Raw genomic sequence first — 12,952 nt, 5'->3', positions numbered from 1 at the left:
AGCGGCGGCTTCGCGTGTTCCTGAGGGGGGTCCCGGGGGTTGGTGGTGTCCCACAGGGGTCCCCCGTGGGGTCCAGTCCCGGGTGCCCTCCGTGGGCCGTGGGGTGCCCCCTTGGGATGCCCTCACTGGGGGGCCCGTGAGGGGGGTTGGTGTCCCCTGGGGGGTCCCCCGTGGGATGTCCCCGTGGGATGGGGTGTCCCCCGTGGGATGGGGTGTCCCCTCGGGGGAGGTGCCCCCCGTGGGGTGGGGAGGGTGTCCGCTCCGTGCCCATCTATAGCCAAAACATTTCCCCCCCGGGGAGGAGGAGGAGGGGCGTGGTCTCCCGGTTTCCCCACCCTCCCTCATGAATAATCCCCGCCCTCATTACCGGCGGTGACGCCGCGCGCGGTGACGCCCGAGAAACGCAGGAGAGAACGGGAGCGGCCGGCGCCATGGTGGGCACCGGGAGCGGCACCGGGAGCGGCACCGGGAGCGGCACCGGGAGCGGCACCGGGAGCGGCGGGGGATGCGGGGGCGGAGGGGGATGCGGGGGCGGGGGGGGATGCTCGGGCGGGGCGGGGTTGGAGGGGGGTCGGGGCGGGGGTCGCACCGGGGGATGCGGCGGGGGCGCGGGGGGCACCGGGCGGGCTCGGCGGGCACCGGGCGGTCGCTCCATCCCCCCCGGGGGATGCCGGTGCCCGCTGACCGCCGCGCTCTCCCCCGCAGTGCGACTTCTCGGAGGAGCAAACCGCGGGTGAGTGACCGGCACCGGGCACCGGGAGCGGCACCGGGAGCGGGGCTGGACCCGCCCCAGCTCGGGGTATCAGGAACGGACCCCCCCCGGACCGGCCCCGCCGCCCCCAGCGCTTCCTGCGCGGCCGCGGGCGGGGCCTTTACCGGGCAAAGTCTGTCCCGGGCGGGGCCGTTCGCTCCGGGGCACCGGGGGGATCCGGGGGCTGCGGGACCGGGGGCTGCGGGACTGGGGGCTGCGGGACCGGGGCTGCGGGACCGGCATCGGGACCGGAGGGTGTCCGGGCCCCTCCTGCGCAATTTGCCCTTATATGGGCACAGCGCGCCTCGGCCGCGCATTCCTGCGGGGCGGGGCCGCGGATTCCTGAGCGCTCCCGGTTCTCCGGGATCCGCGGGGCTCCCGCTCGGCCCGGGCAGCATCCGGAGGGCGACGGCCCGACCTGCATCCCGGCCGGCGTCGGGTTCCACCGGGAAACCGGATCCCACCGGGAAACGGGATCCAACCGGGGAACGAAACCCGACCCGGAGCCGGAGGGGGGGCTGGGAGTGGGGTCCCCGAGGTGCGGGGTCCCGGGGAAGCGGCTGTGGGGTCCCGGAGGTGTTGAGTTCCAGGGATACAGCGGGATGGGAGGGCCGGCAGCGTGTTGAGGGTCCCAGAGGCACTGACACGGGGGTCCCGCTGCTGCTGGTCCTGAAGGCACTGACATGGGGGCCTCCTGGTGCACGGGGGGTCCTGAAGGTGCAGAGTCGGGGGTCCTTTTGCCGCAGAGGTTCCAGTGGTGCTGATGCAGAGATTCTGGAGGTGCTAAGTCGGGGGTCCCCGTGCCCTGGGGGTCCTGGTGGTGCTGACATGGGGGGGGTGCCCAGTGGGTTGGAGATCCCAGCAGTGCTTACGTGGGAGTCCTGGCAGCGCTGACACGGGGGGTCCTGGCGTGTTGGGCAGCCCGGTGCCCCGGGGGTCCTGGCACTGCTGACACGGTGGTCCCACAGAGTTCAAGGAGGCGTTCCAGCTCTTCGACCGCACAGGCGATGGGAAGATCCTGTACAGCCAGTGCGGGGACGTGATGCGGGCGCTGGGCCAGAACCCCACCAACGCCGAGGTCATGAAGGTGCTGGGCAACCCCAAGAGTGATGGTGAGTGGGGGATCCCCCTATTCCCTCCCCCGGGCCCCCCCGGCCCCCCAGCCCTCCTACATGTGCTCTGTCCCACAGAGATGAACGTGAAGACGCTGAACTTCGAGCAGTTCCTGCCCATGATGCAAACGATCGCCAAGAACAAGGACCAGGGGTGCTTCGAGGACTACGTGGAGGGGCTGAGGGTCTTCGACAAGGAGGGCAACGGCACCGTCATGGGCGCCGAGATCCGCCACGTCCTCGTCACCCTGGGTGAGCCTCGGCCCCCCCCCGGGCCCCCAAACCCTGATGTCCACGGGGAAACCAGATCTCACTGGGAAACGAAACCCAACCTGGGCCAGAGAGGGAGGTCGGGGGGGGGGGTCTGAGAGTGGGGTCCCCGAGGTGTTGGGTTCCAGGGATCCAGTGGGATGGGAGGCTGGCGGGGGGGCTCTGGTGCTCTGGGTGGTCTCGGTGCAGCTGACAGGGGGGTCCTGGTGCTCTGGGCATCCTGGAGGTGCAGATTCAGGGGTTGTTTTGCCCTGGGGGTCCCAGTGGTGCTGACACAGGGGTCTCAGTGCCCTGAGGGTCCTTACGGTGTTGACGTGGGGATCCTGGTGCCTTGGAGCTCCTGGAGGTGCTGACATGGGGGTCCTGGTGGCACTAATGCAGGGGACCCCCTCAGGGACCCCTCGGCCATCCCTGAGGACCCCCAAAGCCCAGCCAACTGCAGGGATCCCATCAGCTCCCACCAGCCCTGGGATCATCACAAGCCCCCAGCCACCCCCAGGACCCCCTGCAAGGCCTGGGGACCCCCAGTGTGTGTCCCCCCACCCCAGGGTGACACAAATGTCTCACAGGTGAGAAGATGACAGAGGAGGAGGTGGAGCAGCTCGTGGCCGGGCACGAGGACAGCAACGGCTGCATCAACTACGAAGGTGAGGGCTGGGGGTGGGAGGGGGGTCCCAGGGGTGCTGGGGGTCCCGGGGGGGGTTCGTCCGTGACCACACTCCCTCCCTGACCATCATGTCTCCTTCCTTCCTCCCAGCGTTTGTGAGACACATCTTGTCAGGGTGACGCCGCAGGGGTAACGCCTCCCCCCGCCCCTTCCCTCAGTTACTTCTAGTTGTTTTTTTTTCCTTCCTTTTTTTTTCTCCTGCCCTGGTGTCTTTTTTTTTTTATTAAAAAAAAGAAAAAAAAAAGGCCGCCTGGTTTGCGCTCTCGCCCTTGGTGCAGCCCCCACTCTGCTGCCCCCCCGCATGTCCTTCTGCATGGAGCCCCCCCTGCGCGCGGGGCCGGGACGTGGGTGCTGCTCTGGGGGGGCTGCAGGAGCCCCCCCCTCCCCAATTCCCCCCGTGGCGACGCCGGGTTCTCCCTGCGCTCTTCAGCCGTTTGACTTTGGTTTTCCTGCCTCTCTCCGGGATTAGGGACAGGGGGGCCACCAGACCCCTCCTCACCCTTCTCTCTTCTCTCCACAGAGCTGGTCCGGATGGTGCTGAGTGGCTGAAGACTCCCCCTACCCCCTCATGTCCCCTCCCCCCCACTCAGTTTTGTGCCTTTTTCCTCATTTTCCTGCCACCGCCACCACATCCCCACATCCCCACTGTCCCACCCCCTCCCCTGACGCCCCCAGCCCCCCCTCGGCCCCATCGGCTAAATTATTGCTCCACAGCATCAAATAAAGTCTCAGAACGTTGAATGTGACCCCTCCCCTCCTCGTGTGTCCCCCCTCCCCAGACAGACCCAGCACCACGAGGCTGTTTCTTCCCGCCCCAGGGACTTGGAATTTTATTTTTATTGGTTTTTTAAAAAAAGAAAAGAAAAAAAACCCAAAAAACAAAAACAAAAAGGGGAGGAGGAGAAGGAGCCGGGTGGGTGTTGGGGTTGGGTTTGGGAGGGGGGAAATGCCCATGTGCCAGGTGGGATTGGAGCTGTCTCATAAACAGCCGGGGGGGAGCAGGGTCCCAGCCCCCCCCGGGAGACCAACACTTAAATAAAATCTGGGACAATCATAAAAAAATACCAAAGCGGGGGGGGGGAGGGAGGTCGGTCGAGGTGGGCAGGGGGTCCTTTGGGGTGCCTTGCAGGGGCGGGAGGGGCCGGTCTGGGGGGGCTGCGGCGTCCTGGGCCCCGGCCGGGGCTCACTGCGTGGGGGGCACGGGCGTGGCCGTGCTGGGGGTGGGTGCGATGGGGTCCGTCTGCAGGGGGGGGCCTTGGTCTGTAGAGAGAACACAAAGGACGGGGGGGGGGTCACATCTGGGGGGGGGCAAGGGGGTGCACGAGCACCTCTTGCCCCACAGCTCCGGGGGGAAGGGTTGAGGCCCCCGCCCGGCCCCGAGCCCACGAGTGATCCGCCCGCTCCCGGCGTCCCCCCCGTGCCCCCCCCATGTCTCACCTGCGAGGAGGCCGGGGTTGGGAAGGAGGCTTCCCTGCACGGCGGCCACGATGGCGGGGCTGTGCGCGGCGGCCGAGCCCCCCGCGAGGTGCGGCAGGGCCAGGCCGGGTGGGTGGGAGTTGGGGGGCAGCCCCCCGCCCCCCGGCATGCTGCTGGCCAGGGCCCCATGCAGCGGGAGGGGGGGCGGGTTAGCGGGGAAGGAGGCGCCCAGGGGGTCGGCAGGGGGGTTAGCCATGCTCAATGGGATGGCGGATGGAGGCAATCCGAAGGGCAGGGCCGCGGGAGCATTACCGGGCACGGCGGGGTGGCCGCTGCCACCGAGGGTCCCCGCCAGGCTCTGGGACGGCGGCTGCTGCCCAGGGAACGGCGCCGGGGCTGTGGGCGAGAGGGGCGGTGAGGAGACCCCAACAGAGACACCCCCCTCCCTGCCCCAGCCCTCGGCACCGGGGAGAGCGTCGGTGACAGACCCCACACCCCCGGGGCCCCCCTCACCCGAGCCCACCCCGTTGCTCACCGTGGGGGACGTTCGGGGCTCCCGGTGGCGGGGGCGGCTGCGGCGGGGGGGCCCCGGGCAGCGGCTGCCCCACGGGCTCGGGGGGGCCCACCATGGCCGGGGTGGGCGGCGCGGCCAAGGGGTGGGCGGCGGGGGCCAGGGGGGCTCCGGCGGCGGGCAGGGGCTGAGCCCCCGGGGGCAGCGGGGGCGGCTGCTGCTGCTGCTGCTGCTGCAGGTGCTGGAAGTGCTGCTGCCGCGCCCGCATCTCCGCGTACTTCAGCTGCTCCATGTGGAAGGCCTGGCGGTCCGCCAGCAGCTGCTGCCGCTGGTATTCCAGCTGGGGGGGGACACGGCGGGGTCAGCTGGACGGGAGGGACAAGTGGATGAGCACCCGCCACCCTCCCGGGGATGGCCCCGCACTCACGGCCTCGCGCTCCCGGTCCATGATGGTCTCCAGCTCCTCAAAGTGCCGCAGTTTGATCTCCAGCTTCTTCATCTGCGTCTCCACCAGCAGCGCCACGAGGGACTTGATCTTCCGCTCCTCCACGGCTGCCAAGTGCTGGGGGAGGCCACCCAGGGGGGTCAGAGCTCACATCTGGGTTGTGCTGCCCCCCAGCCCAGACCCCCAGCCCTCACCTTGGCCTTCACGGCAGCGGCGGCCAGCGCGGCGGCGGCGGCGGTGGAGAGGTTCCCCTCGCCGATGTCCCGCTCCACCTTGGCCTTGCGCTCGGCCTCGGGCTCCGGAGGCTCCTTGGGTGCCTCATCTGGCCCCTCCTTCACCTCCTTCTCCTTCTCTGGCTCTCCTGTGGCGCAGTGGGGGCCATGTCAGCAGTGTCGTGGGGGGCTCGGTGTCCCCCAGCCCTGCCAGGTCCCCCACTCACCTGCACCGTCGCTGTCACCCTTGTCGGGCTCCTTCTCGCCCTCCACCTCCTTCCCCTTCTCTTCCTCCTTCTTGGGTGTCTCCCCAGGCTTCTCCTTTGCCTCCTCCTCGGTGGTGCCGTCCCTGGGCTCCTGGGGAGGGACCGGCCCCACGGCCCCACTCAAATCCTGCCCCAGCCCCCCTCCCCGACCCCCATCCCCTCCCCGGCCCCCACTACCTTCGCCTCCTTCTTCTCCTCGGCCGGCTGCGCGTCGGCCCGCGCCTCCTCCGCCCCGCTCTCCTCTGGGGACACAAACCCGGGCTCAGGCCCTGCCACTGCCCCCCCAGAGCCCTGACCTCCCCCCCGGCCCCTCACCGATCCGCTCCGGCTCGTCCGAGGTGGTGCCGGCGATGCCGCTGCTCTCCAGCCCGAACGCGGGGTCGGCCTTGCCCGTCACCTTGGCCGCCTCCTCCACCTTGCGCACGTGGGCCTCCACCAGCGCCGTGGGCACCTCCTCCTTCATCTTGGAGAATTCCTCTGGGGGGAGTGCCAGGGAGGCCTCAGTAGGACCCCAGCACCCCTTGGAGCCCCCCAGCACTGCGCATCCCTTGGGGGGTTTGTCCCAGCTCTGCAGGGCTCATCCTGGTTCCCCACAGAATTCATCCCTCTCCCCATAACACTTGTCCTGTCTCCTTACAGAATGCCCTACAGGATTCCTTATAGGACTCATCCTCCTACAGGGTCCCCTCTAGGACTCATTCCTTTCTCCTACAGGACTCCTCCCTGTCCCCACGGTCCCTGTCCCCTCTGCCCCAGGACTCCTGCAGCCCCCAGGCTGCACCCCTGCCCCAGCCGTGTTACCCAGAGCCGATTTGGCGGCGGCGGAGGCGACGCGGGGGTCGACGACGGAGGCCAGGAAGGCGACGGTGCTCATGACAGGGTTGCCCGACTGGCTGAAGGGGATGGGCTGGTAGGCCAGTGGTCCCAGCGACGCCTCCGAGTCCTCCAGGTAGGGATCCTCGATGGGCAGCCGCAGGAAGTGCAGGATGCACTCGTCCTGTGTCCGGCTGCCCACGTGCTCTGACACCTTGTTCCAGTCGTCCTTGTACATCTCCAGGGCCTGCGGGATGGAGCGGGGGGGGGCCTCAGCGGGGTCTGGCAGCCCTGCTCCCCTCTCCCCACGGACCCCCACTCACCTCCAGCAGCAGCAGCGTCTCCTGCTCCGTCCACTCCCGCGTGGCGCTGGCAGCAGCTTTGCTCTGCAGGGGGAGAGAGGGGTGAGGGGCGGCGGGCGGGGGGCCGGGGCCAGGCCGAGGGGTGCCCACCTTGGAGGGGACGTTCTTCTTGGTGTACATGTCGGTGCGGAGGCCGAAGTTCTGCATGTCGGCCGGCTTCTCCTTGCCCTTGTCCGGGAAGTTCAGCATCTGCTGCGAGGCCGAGGTCGGCTGCTGAGGGGAGAGGGGACGCTGGGATGCGGCCGTGGGGGGACAGGACGTCAGGATACCAGTCCCCCCCCGCCCCTCCATCCCAGAGAAGCCTTCGTGCCCCGTCTCGTCACGGTGTCCCCCCCGCGTCCCTGCTCCCCGGGGCAGGGCGGCATGCGGGGCGCGAGGGGGAGGAGGGAAGGAGCCTTCCTCGGCCAGCGGCGGGGGCACGGACCCCAAGGAGCCGCCTACCAGCTCCGGCTTCCCCTTCACCGTCTCGCTGACGAGCTCTTCGATCTCTTTGCTCTTGCGGCCGGTCTTGGCGTCGCCGTCGCTCTGCCGGCCCTGAGGCAGGCACGGATCGAAGCTGTGCATCCCCCACCCCCCGCCCCACCCCGCGCCCGGCCCCCAAGGGGACCGGGGGGCGGCAGGGGGGGGTCGCGGCTGGGCGGGGCGGACGCCCCCCGCACCCACCTGGGGCGTCTTGGGCTGCAGCGGCACCAGCCCCGAGGGAGTGTCGGCCAGCACGTGGAAGTGGGAGGTGGGCGGGGGGCCCATGGGGGTGGGCCGGCTCTCGGCGTCCACCTGGTAGTTGATGAGGCCCCACTGCTCCAGGAAGGCGTGGACCCTGCGGAGAGCTGGGATCAGACCCTGCCGGACCCCCACTGGTGTCTGTGGGGTGCCACACTGACCACCCCTGCCCCACTGGTACCAGACCCCTGTCAGCACCAGCACGCAAAACCTGCCAGTGCCTGGTGCGCCACCAGCACCAGGGTGGCCCAGTGGCACCAGACCCCCACCAGCATCAGGGTGCCACACTGACCCCATCAGTGCTGAGGTGCCACACTGACCCTGTCAGCACTGCTGTGCCACACCAGCCCCAGCCCCACCGGCCCTGGTCTCCTGCCAGCACGAGGGTGCCAAACCACCCCCCCCCCGGCACCGCACCCACCGCATGATGGCACAGACGTCGCCGGCCAGGTTGCGGCGGCAGGCGGTGGAGGTGAGGTACTCCTGCGGGTTCAGCCGGTACGTGTCGATCATGAAGTTGCGGTAGGCCAGGTATCTGCGGGAGGGCAGGGGGGTGAGCGCTGGGCACGGCCCCGGGGGCGACGGGGGGTGGCACGGGGGGGTCAGGGCTCACATTTCGGGGGTCTTGGATTTATTCTTGCCGTTGAAGAACTCGGGCAGGGCGCGGCGCTCGATGGCGTGGACGCTGCAAGAGGAGACGCTCGGGTGGGTGGTCTGGACACCCTCCTCATCCCTCCTCATCCCCGTCCTCCCCCTCAGCCAGCCCTGTACCTGTTGTAGTCGAACCAGGCAGCGTAGCTGGGGATGATGATGTGGTGGGTCTGCTCTGTCACGTTGTCCTCGTGCAGGTCGGGGTTCTTGGCCTGCTCCCCCTTGCTCCCAGTGCCGTTCTCCTCCTCGTCCTGCCCACAGACCAGCACAGCATTGGCAAGGGGGTCCTGGGCCCCCTTCTGCGCCCTTCGTCATCCTCACCGAGAGCAAGCTGAGGCCAACGGCCTGGGGCAAAGGTGCCTGCAGCCCCAGGGCTGAGGGGATGGGCAGAAAAGGGCCTTTCTGCACCCAGAAGAGGGGCAAGGAAAGAGGGATAAAGAGGTGACACCATCGAGCAGTGGTGCTCCCCATGCTGGGAACACCTTCCCTGGGCTCACCTTGCCGGCTGTCTCCATGCTCTCATCTTCCTGCTCATCTGAAGGGAGGAGAGGGGTGGTTTTGGGCACTGCCAGGCCGGGGGTCCCGGGGCTCTGCCACAGTGCCTCACTCACCCAGGTCTGTCATGGTGCCCCCCTTCACAGGTGCTGACTCTGAGTCCTTCTTGGTGTTGACTGTGGTGGAGGAAATCAGCACTGAGCACCCCCAGGACACCCCCACCCCACCCCAGTCCAGCTCACAAGGGGGGAACCTTGTGAGGGGGCTTCTGATCCTCACCCTGACCTGTTTTGGGCAGGGTGACCTCCTCCACGTTGGGGACGGGCGAGGGCTCGTCCATGTCCTTTGTCAGGTCCTCCTGCTCCTCCTCGCGGTGCCCGCGCTTGGATTTGTTGTAGGGGGTGGAAGGTCTGGGAAGGGAGAGACCCCCCCATGCCCAGTCACCACCACCCCAGGGCCAGCCTCCCACAGCCTCTGTGGGGCCCAGACCCCCTCCCTGGACCGCCCCAGCTCACCCCTTCTTCGCGTTCTTCTTCTTGGCCTCAGGGGTGGGTGACGGGGAAGGCGAGCGCTTCCGCTTCTTGTAGTTACCCCCCTTCTTGTCCCGCCGGTCCGAGTCGGGGCTGTTCACCTGGGAGGCACATGGGGGGATGGCACTGGGTTCAGCTGGGCGGGACAAGGCCCCCAGCACCCCCTCTATGGGGGGCTCTGCACCCGCTCTGACCTCGTCTGTCAGCGTCTTGGCCGAGATCTTCTTCCTGCGGGTGACGGGGCTCTTCTCGTCTGTCACCTCGTAATCCTCCTCGTTCATCCACTCGTTGAAGGTGTCCGTGTCCAGGATCCACTTGGCGTGGACCTGTTGGGCAGGTGTGGGGGTGTGTCAGGCGTGGGGGTGGGGAGGGGGCTGCAGCTGCTCCCCCAGCCCAGGGAACCCCCGTTACCTTCCGAGGCTTCTCTGGCGTCGGAGCGTCCTCCACGGACGCCTCGATCTCGCTGGCGGGGATCCACGTGTCGTAGCTGCAGGTGAAGGACGGGGGTCAGAGTGGCACCCACGGCGATTCTGGGGGTCAGGAGGCTCCCCAAAGTTTCAGCCCCCCCACCTGGGCCCTCTCACCTGTCTGGGTAGTAGCCCCAGTGCAGCAGCACCTGCTTGTCGCGCTTCATGACTGGCCGGACCCACTCCTCTGTGGGAGACATAGGGGGGCTGGCACTGATCCTGCCTCCCCCCTGGAGCCTCTCGTGTTCCCAGGCACAGCTCTGACACCCCCAACCCCTCCCTCACACCCACCTTCCTCCAGGTTCCCGGGGACGGGGCAGACAATGTGGGACGCGTTGCTCTTGTCCTCGGTCACGGTGCCCTGCGAGAGCCGGGGGTTGGATCCAGGGCTAAATACCAGGATGAGGTGTTGGAAGAACCCCCCCTCGTGCCTCCCACCCCAGCGCTGCCACCCACCTGGTGCCTCTTGACGATGTCCTTCAGCTTGCCCAGCAGCTTGGGCTCAATCTCCTGGTGCAGGAAGATGTTGGGCCGGGCCAGGCAGTTGTTCTGGGGGGTGGAGAGCAGACTGGTGAGGTTGGAGGGGGACAGGGGGGCGCGGGGGGCTCAGGGATGGGGCCTCTTACCTGCACCAGGGATTTCTCGATGGTCATGAACATCTCCACGTTGCGGTCCATCCGCGAGGGATTCTGGAAATCGAAACGCCGCCTTATTGGAAGAAAAGAGCGACTCTCATGAAAGCCACAGCTCAGGTCTCCTTGTCAGCATCCAAAATTTGGGGGGGGTGGGGGTGGGACACGCGCCTGAACCCCCTCAGGGGGGCGGGGGGGGGGGGACACCGCCCAGCACGTGTTTGCTTGGAGGTGGGAGCCCTACAACCAGCCCACCCCGTGCACCCCTGCCCAAGGCCACCCCAGGGTGTTCCCATGGAGGGGACCCCCACCCTTGCCCCCAGGACCCCCTCACGGCTCCCCCAGCCACCCCAGACCCCCCGTCCCGATGGGTGCAGGTGAGTGCTCACCATCCTTGGTCGCTCTTGAATTTATAGGCCGCTGCCAGGATGTGGCACAGGGCTCCCCCCGCCTTGAAATCCAGGAAGCATTTGATCTGCAAGGGGAAGAGGTGGGTCAGGGGGGTGGGGGGGGAGCTGGGCAGGGTGTCACCCCCTTGTTGGGGTGACACCCCCATGTGTGGGTTCCATCCCCAAGTCTCAGTGCCATTCCATCGGGGTGACACCCCTGTGTCAGGGCACCATCCCCTCATCCAGTGCCTTGGGCTGGGATGCAGTCCCCGCAGGGCTGGGGCACTGTCCCCAGCTGGGGACCTGTCCCTGTGTAGGGACGCCGTCCCCAGGGCCATGGGGTGCTGTCCCCTGGTCCTTGGGGCACAGATGCTGCTTGTGGGCAGCTGCCAGCAGCAGAACGGTGCCCCAGCGTTCCCAGGCACTGTCCCCGGGACACTGGGGCGTGTCCCTGAGCAGGGCACTGTCCCAGGGCTGCTGTCCGTGGTCAGTGCTGTCCCCAGGTCACTGCAATGCTGAACGGGGTCACTGGGGCTTCGGGTGCTGTCCCCACTCAGGCCCTTGTCCCCAGCTCACTGGGGCTCCATCCCGGGCCCTGTCCCCAGGTCTTTGGGGTCTTGTACCCCACATTTTCGGGCACTGTCCCTGCTCAGGACCTTGTCCCTGCCCACCAGGGCCTCGTCCCCAGCTCGCTGGGGCTGTCCCCGGGGACTGGGATGCTGTCCCCTGGGTACTGAGGGCTGGCCCTGGCTATCAGGGTGCTGTCCCCACATCTTTGGGTGCTGTCCCGAGCCAAGATCCTTGTCCCCCTGTTCACTGGAGCTTTCCCCGGGATATCCAGGACCCCGTCCCAGGGCCATCGGGGTCCATCCCTGCACCCTTTTGGGGCACCTTCCCCGCTCGGGGCCCTGTCCCCAGACCCCCGGGTGCCCGCCCCGTGCCCCCCCGTGTCCCCCCCATGCCCGGTGTCGGCGGCTCTCACCGGCAGCTTGGTGAGGGGCGCGTTACTGACGTGCTTCCCGAACACCTCCTCCTGGAACTGCAGCAGCTGCACCACCAGGCTCGACAGCGACTTGTTGGTGGGGGGCTCCGCCTGGATGTACTGCGGGGGCGAGGGGTCAGCGCGGCCGCGGGGCCCGGGGGCGGCGGTGGGTGTGGGGGGGGCGATGGCGGCGGCGGCGCCGTGACAGGCCGGGCCCGGCGCGGGGCGGCGGCGCTGCCCCACCGCACCCTCGCCCACCTACCTTCTTGTAGTTCTTGCCGAGCCAGAGCCGCACGTTGTCGAACTGGCTGACGGTGTCCGAGGCCTCGTAGTACTTGACGTTGGGGCCGCCGTCCTTCTTCCGCACCGCCATCTTGAGCGGGCCGGGCCGCGCCGCCTCCGCCGCCCGCGGGCTCCCCCTGCGGGCCCCGCGCCGGTACCGCCGCTGCCGCCGCTCCCCCTGCCGGCCCCGCTCCGGTACCGCCGGTCGTGTTCCGGTACTGCTGGCCCTGTTCCGGTACCACGGTCCTGTTCCGGGGCCCTGTTCCGGTACCGCGGCCCTGTTCCAGTCCCGCCGGCCCGGCTCCGGTCCCGCCGTTCCCCCCCCGGTACTGCCGGCCCGGCTCCGGTACCGCCGCCCCCGGTCTCCGTTACCGGCCCCCGGGGCTGTGCTGGACCTGTCGGAGCGAGCCCGGAGGAGGCACCGAGATGAGCAGAGAGAAGGATGGAGCGGCTCTGCCGTGAGGAAAGGCCGCAGAACTGGGATTGCTCGGCCTGGAGAAGGGAAGGCTCCGGGGTGACCTCACTGTGGCCTCCCAGGACCTGAAGGGAACTCACGGCAAAGATGGGGCGAGGCTGTTCAGGAGAGCTCGGAGCGACGGGACAGGAGGGAAGGGGTTCGAACTGAGAGAGGAGGTTTAGATTAGATATGAGCAAAAAAATCCCTCCCTGTGAGGGTGGTGAGGCACTGGGATGGGTTTGATAGAGCAGCTGTGGCTGCGCCGTCCCTGGAAGTGCCCAAATCCGGGTTGGAGCGGCCTGGTCTGGTGAAGGTGTCCCTGCCCATGGCAGGGGGTGGAATGAGATGGGCTTCAAGGTCCCTTCCCACCCGAACCATTCTATAATTCCATGTGTGTTGTGCGGGAGGCTGGAGCGGCTGTGGCCCCGAGGTGGGGCGAGGAGCCCCGGTGAGATCCCGGGTGGATCCCGGTGTGATGCCCCGTTCCGGAGCAGAGCTCCCCGGTGGATCCCGGTGCTATCC

The 12,952-nt window shown here is 68.3% G+C and overlaps 2 protein-coding genes across 10 annotated transcripts; one reads left to right on the top strand and one right to left on the bottom strand.

Annotated features, from left to right (window-relative positions):
- Positions 1–351: 351 nt before the first annotated feature.
- Positions 352–3,546, top strand: MYL6 (myosin light chain 6). Of its 2 annotated transcripts, XM_027669314.1 has the most exons (7): positions 352–434; positions 706–733; positions 1,720–1,863; positions 1,942–2,115; positions 2,703–2,780; positions 2,891–2,929; positions 3,321–3,546. In XM_027669314.1, exons 1-6 carry the CDS (start codon positions 432–434, stop codon positions 2,917–2,919), a joined length of 456 nt encoding a protein of 151 aa, XP_027525115.1. In that variant the 5' UTR covers positions 352–431; the 3' UTR covers positions 2,920–2,929; positions 3,321–3,546. The 2 variants fall into 2 exon arrangements, with proteins under 2 accessions (XP_027525115.1, XP_027525114.1); XM_027669313.1 differs by lacking the exon at positions 2,891–2,929.
- Positions 3,547–3,654: 108 nt separating this feature from the next.
- SMARCC2 (SWI/SNF related, matrix associated, actin dependent regulator of chromatin subfamily c member 2) lies at positions 3,655–12,277 on the bottom strand. 8 transcript variants are annotated; one of them, XM_027669305.1, is made up of 29 exons: positions 11,954–12,277; positions 11,692–11,811; positions 10,710–10,795; positions 10,315–10,396; positions 10,145–10,237; positions 9,980–10,049; positions 9,806–9,875; positions 9,633–9,708; positions 9,416–9,547; positions 9,207–9,322; positions 8,971–9,101; positions 8,808–8,867; positions 8,694–8,731; positions 8,317–8,447; positions 8,159–8,230; positions 7,967–8,080; positions 7,489–7,642; positions 7,267–7,359; positions 6,916–7,038; positions 6,787–6,849; positions 6,452–6,710; positions 5,966–6,127; positions 5,828–5,892; positions 5,612–5,741; positions 5,367–5,533; positions 5,155–5,289; positions 4,752–5,067; positions 4,238–4,612; positions 3,655–4,060 (listed from the first exon to the last, which is right to left on the bottom strand). In XM_027669305.1, the coding sequence occupies exons 1-29, from the start codon at positions 12,062–12,064 to the stop codon at positions 3,984–3,986; spliced, it is 3,621 nt and encodes a 1,206-aa protein (XP_027525106.1). In that variant the 5' UTR covers positions 12,065–12,277; the 3' UTR covers positions 3,655–3,983. The 8 variants fall into 8 exon arrangements, with proteins under 8 accessions (XP_027525106.1, XP_027525107.1, XP_027525108.1 ...); XM_027669306.1 differs by having other exon boundaries at positions 6,916–7,035; XM_027669307.1 differs by having other exon boundaries at positions 3,656–4,060; positions 8,977–9,101; positions 11,954–12,135.
- Positions 12,278–12,952: the final 675 nt, after the last annotated feature.

Source organism: Corapipo altera, unplaced genomic scaffold, assembly GCF_003945725.1.
Source record: "Corapipo altera isolate COAL_440 unplaced genomic scaffold, ASM394572v1 223, whole genome shotgun sequence".
NCBI lineage: Eukaryota > Metazoa > Chordata > Aves > Passeriformes > Pipridae > Corapipo > Corapipo altera.
Note: the sequence above shows the minus strand (reverse complement) of the source record. Positions and strands in the feature narration are given on the sequence as shown.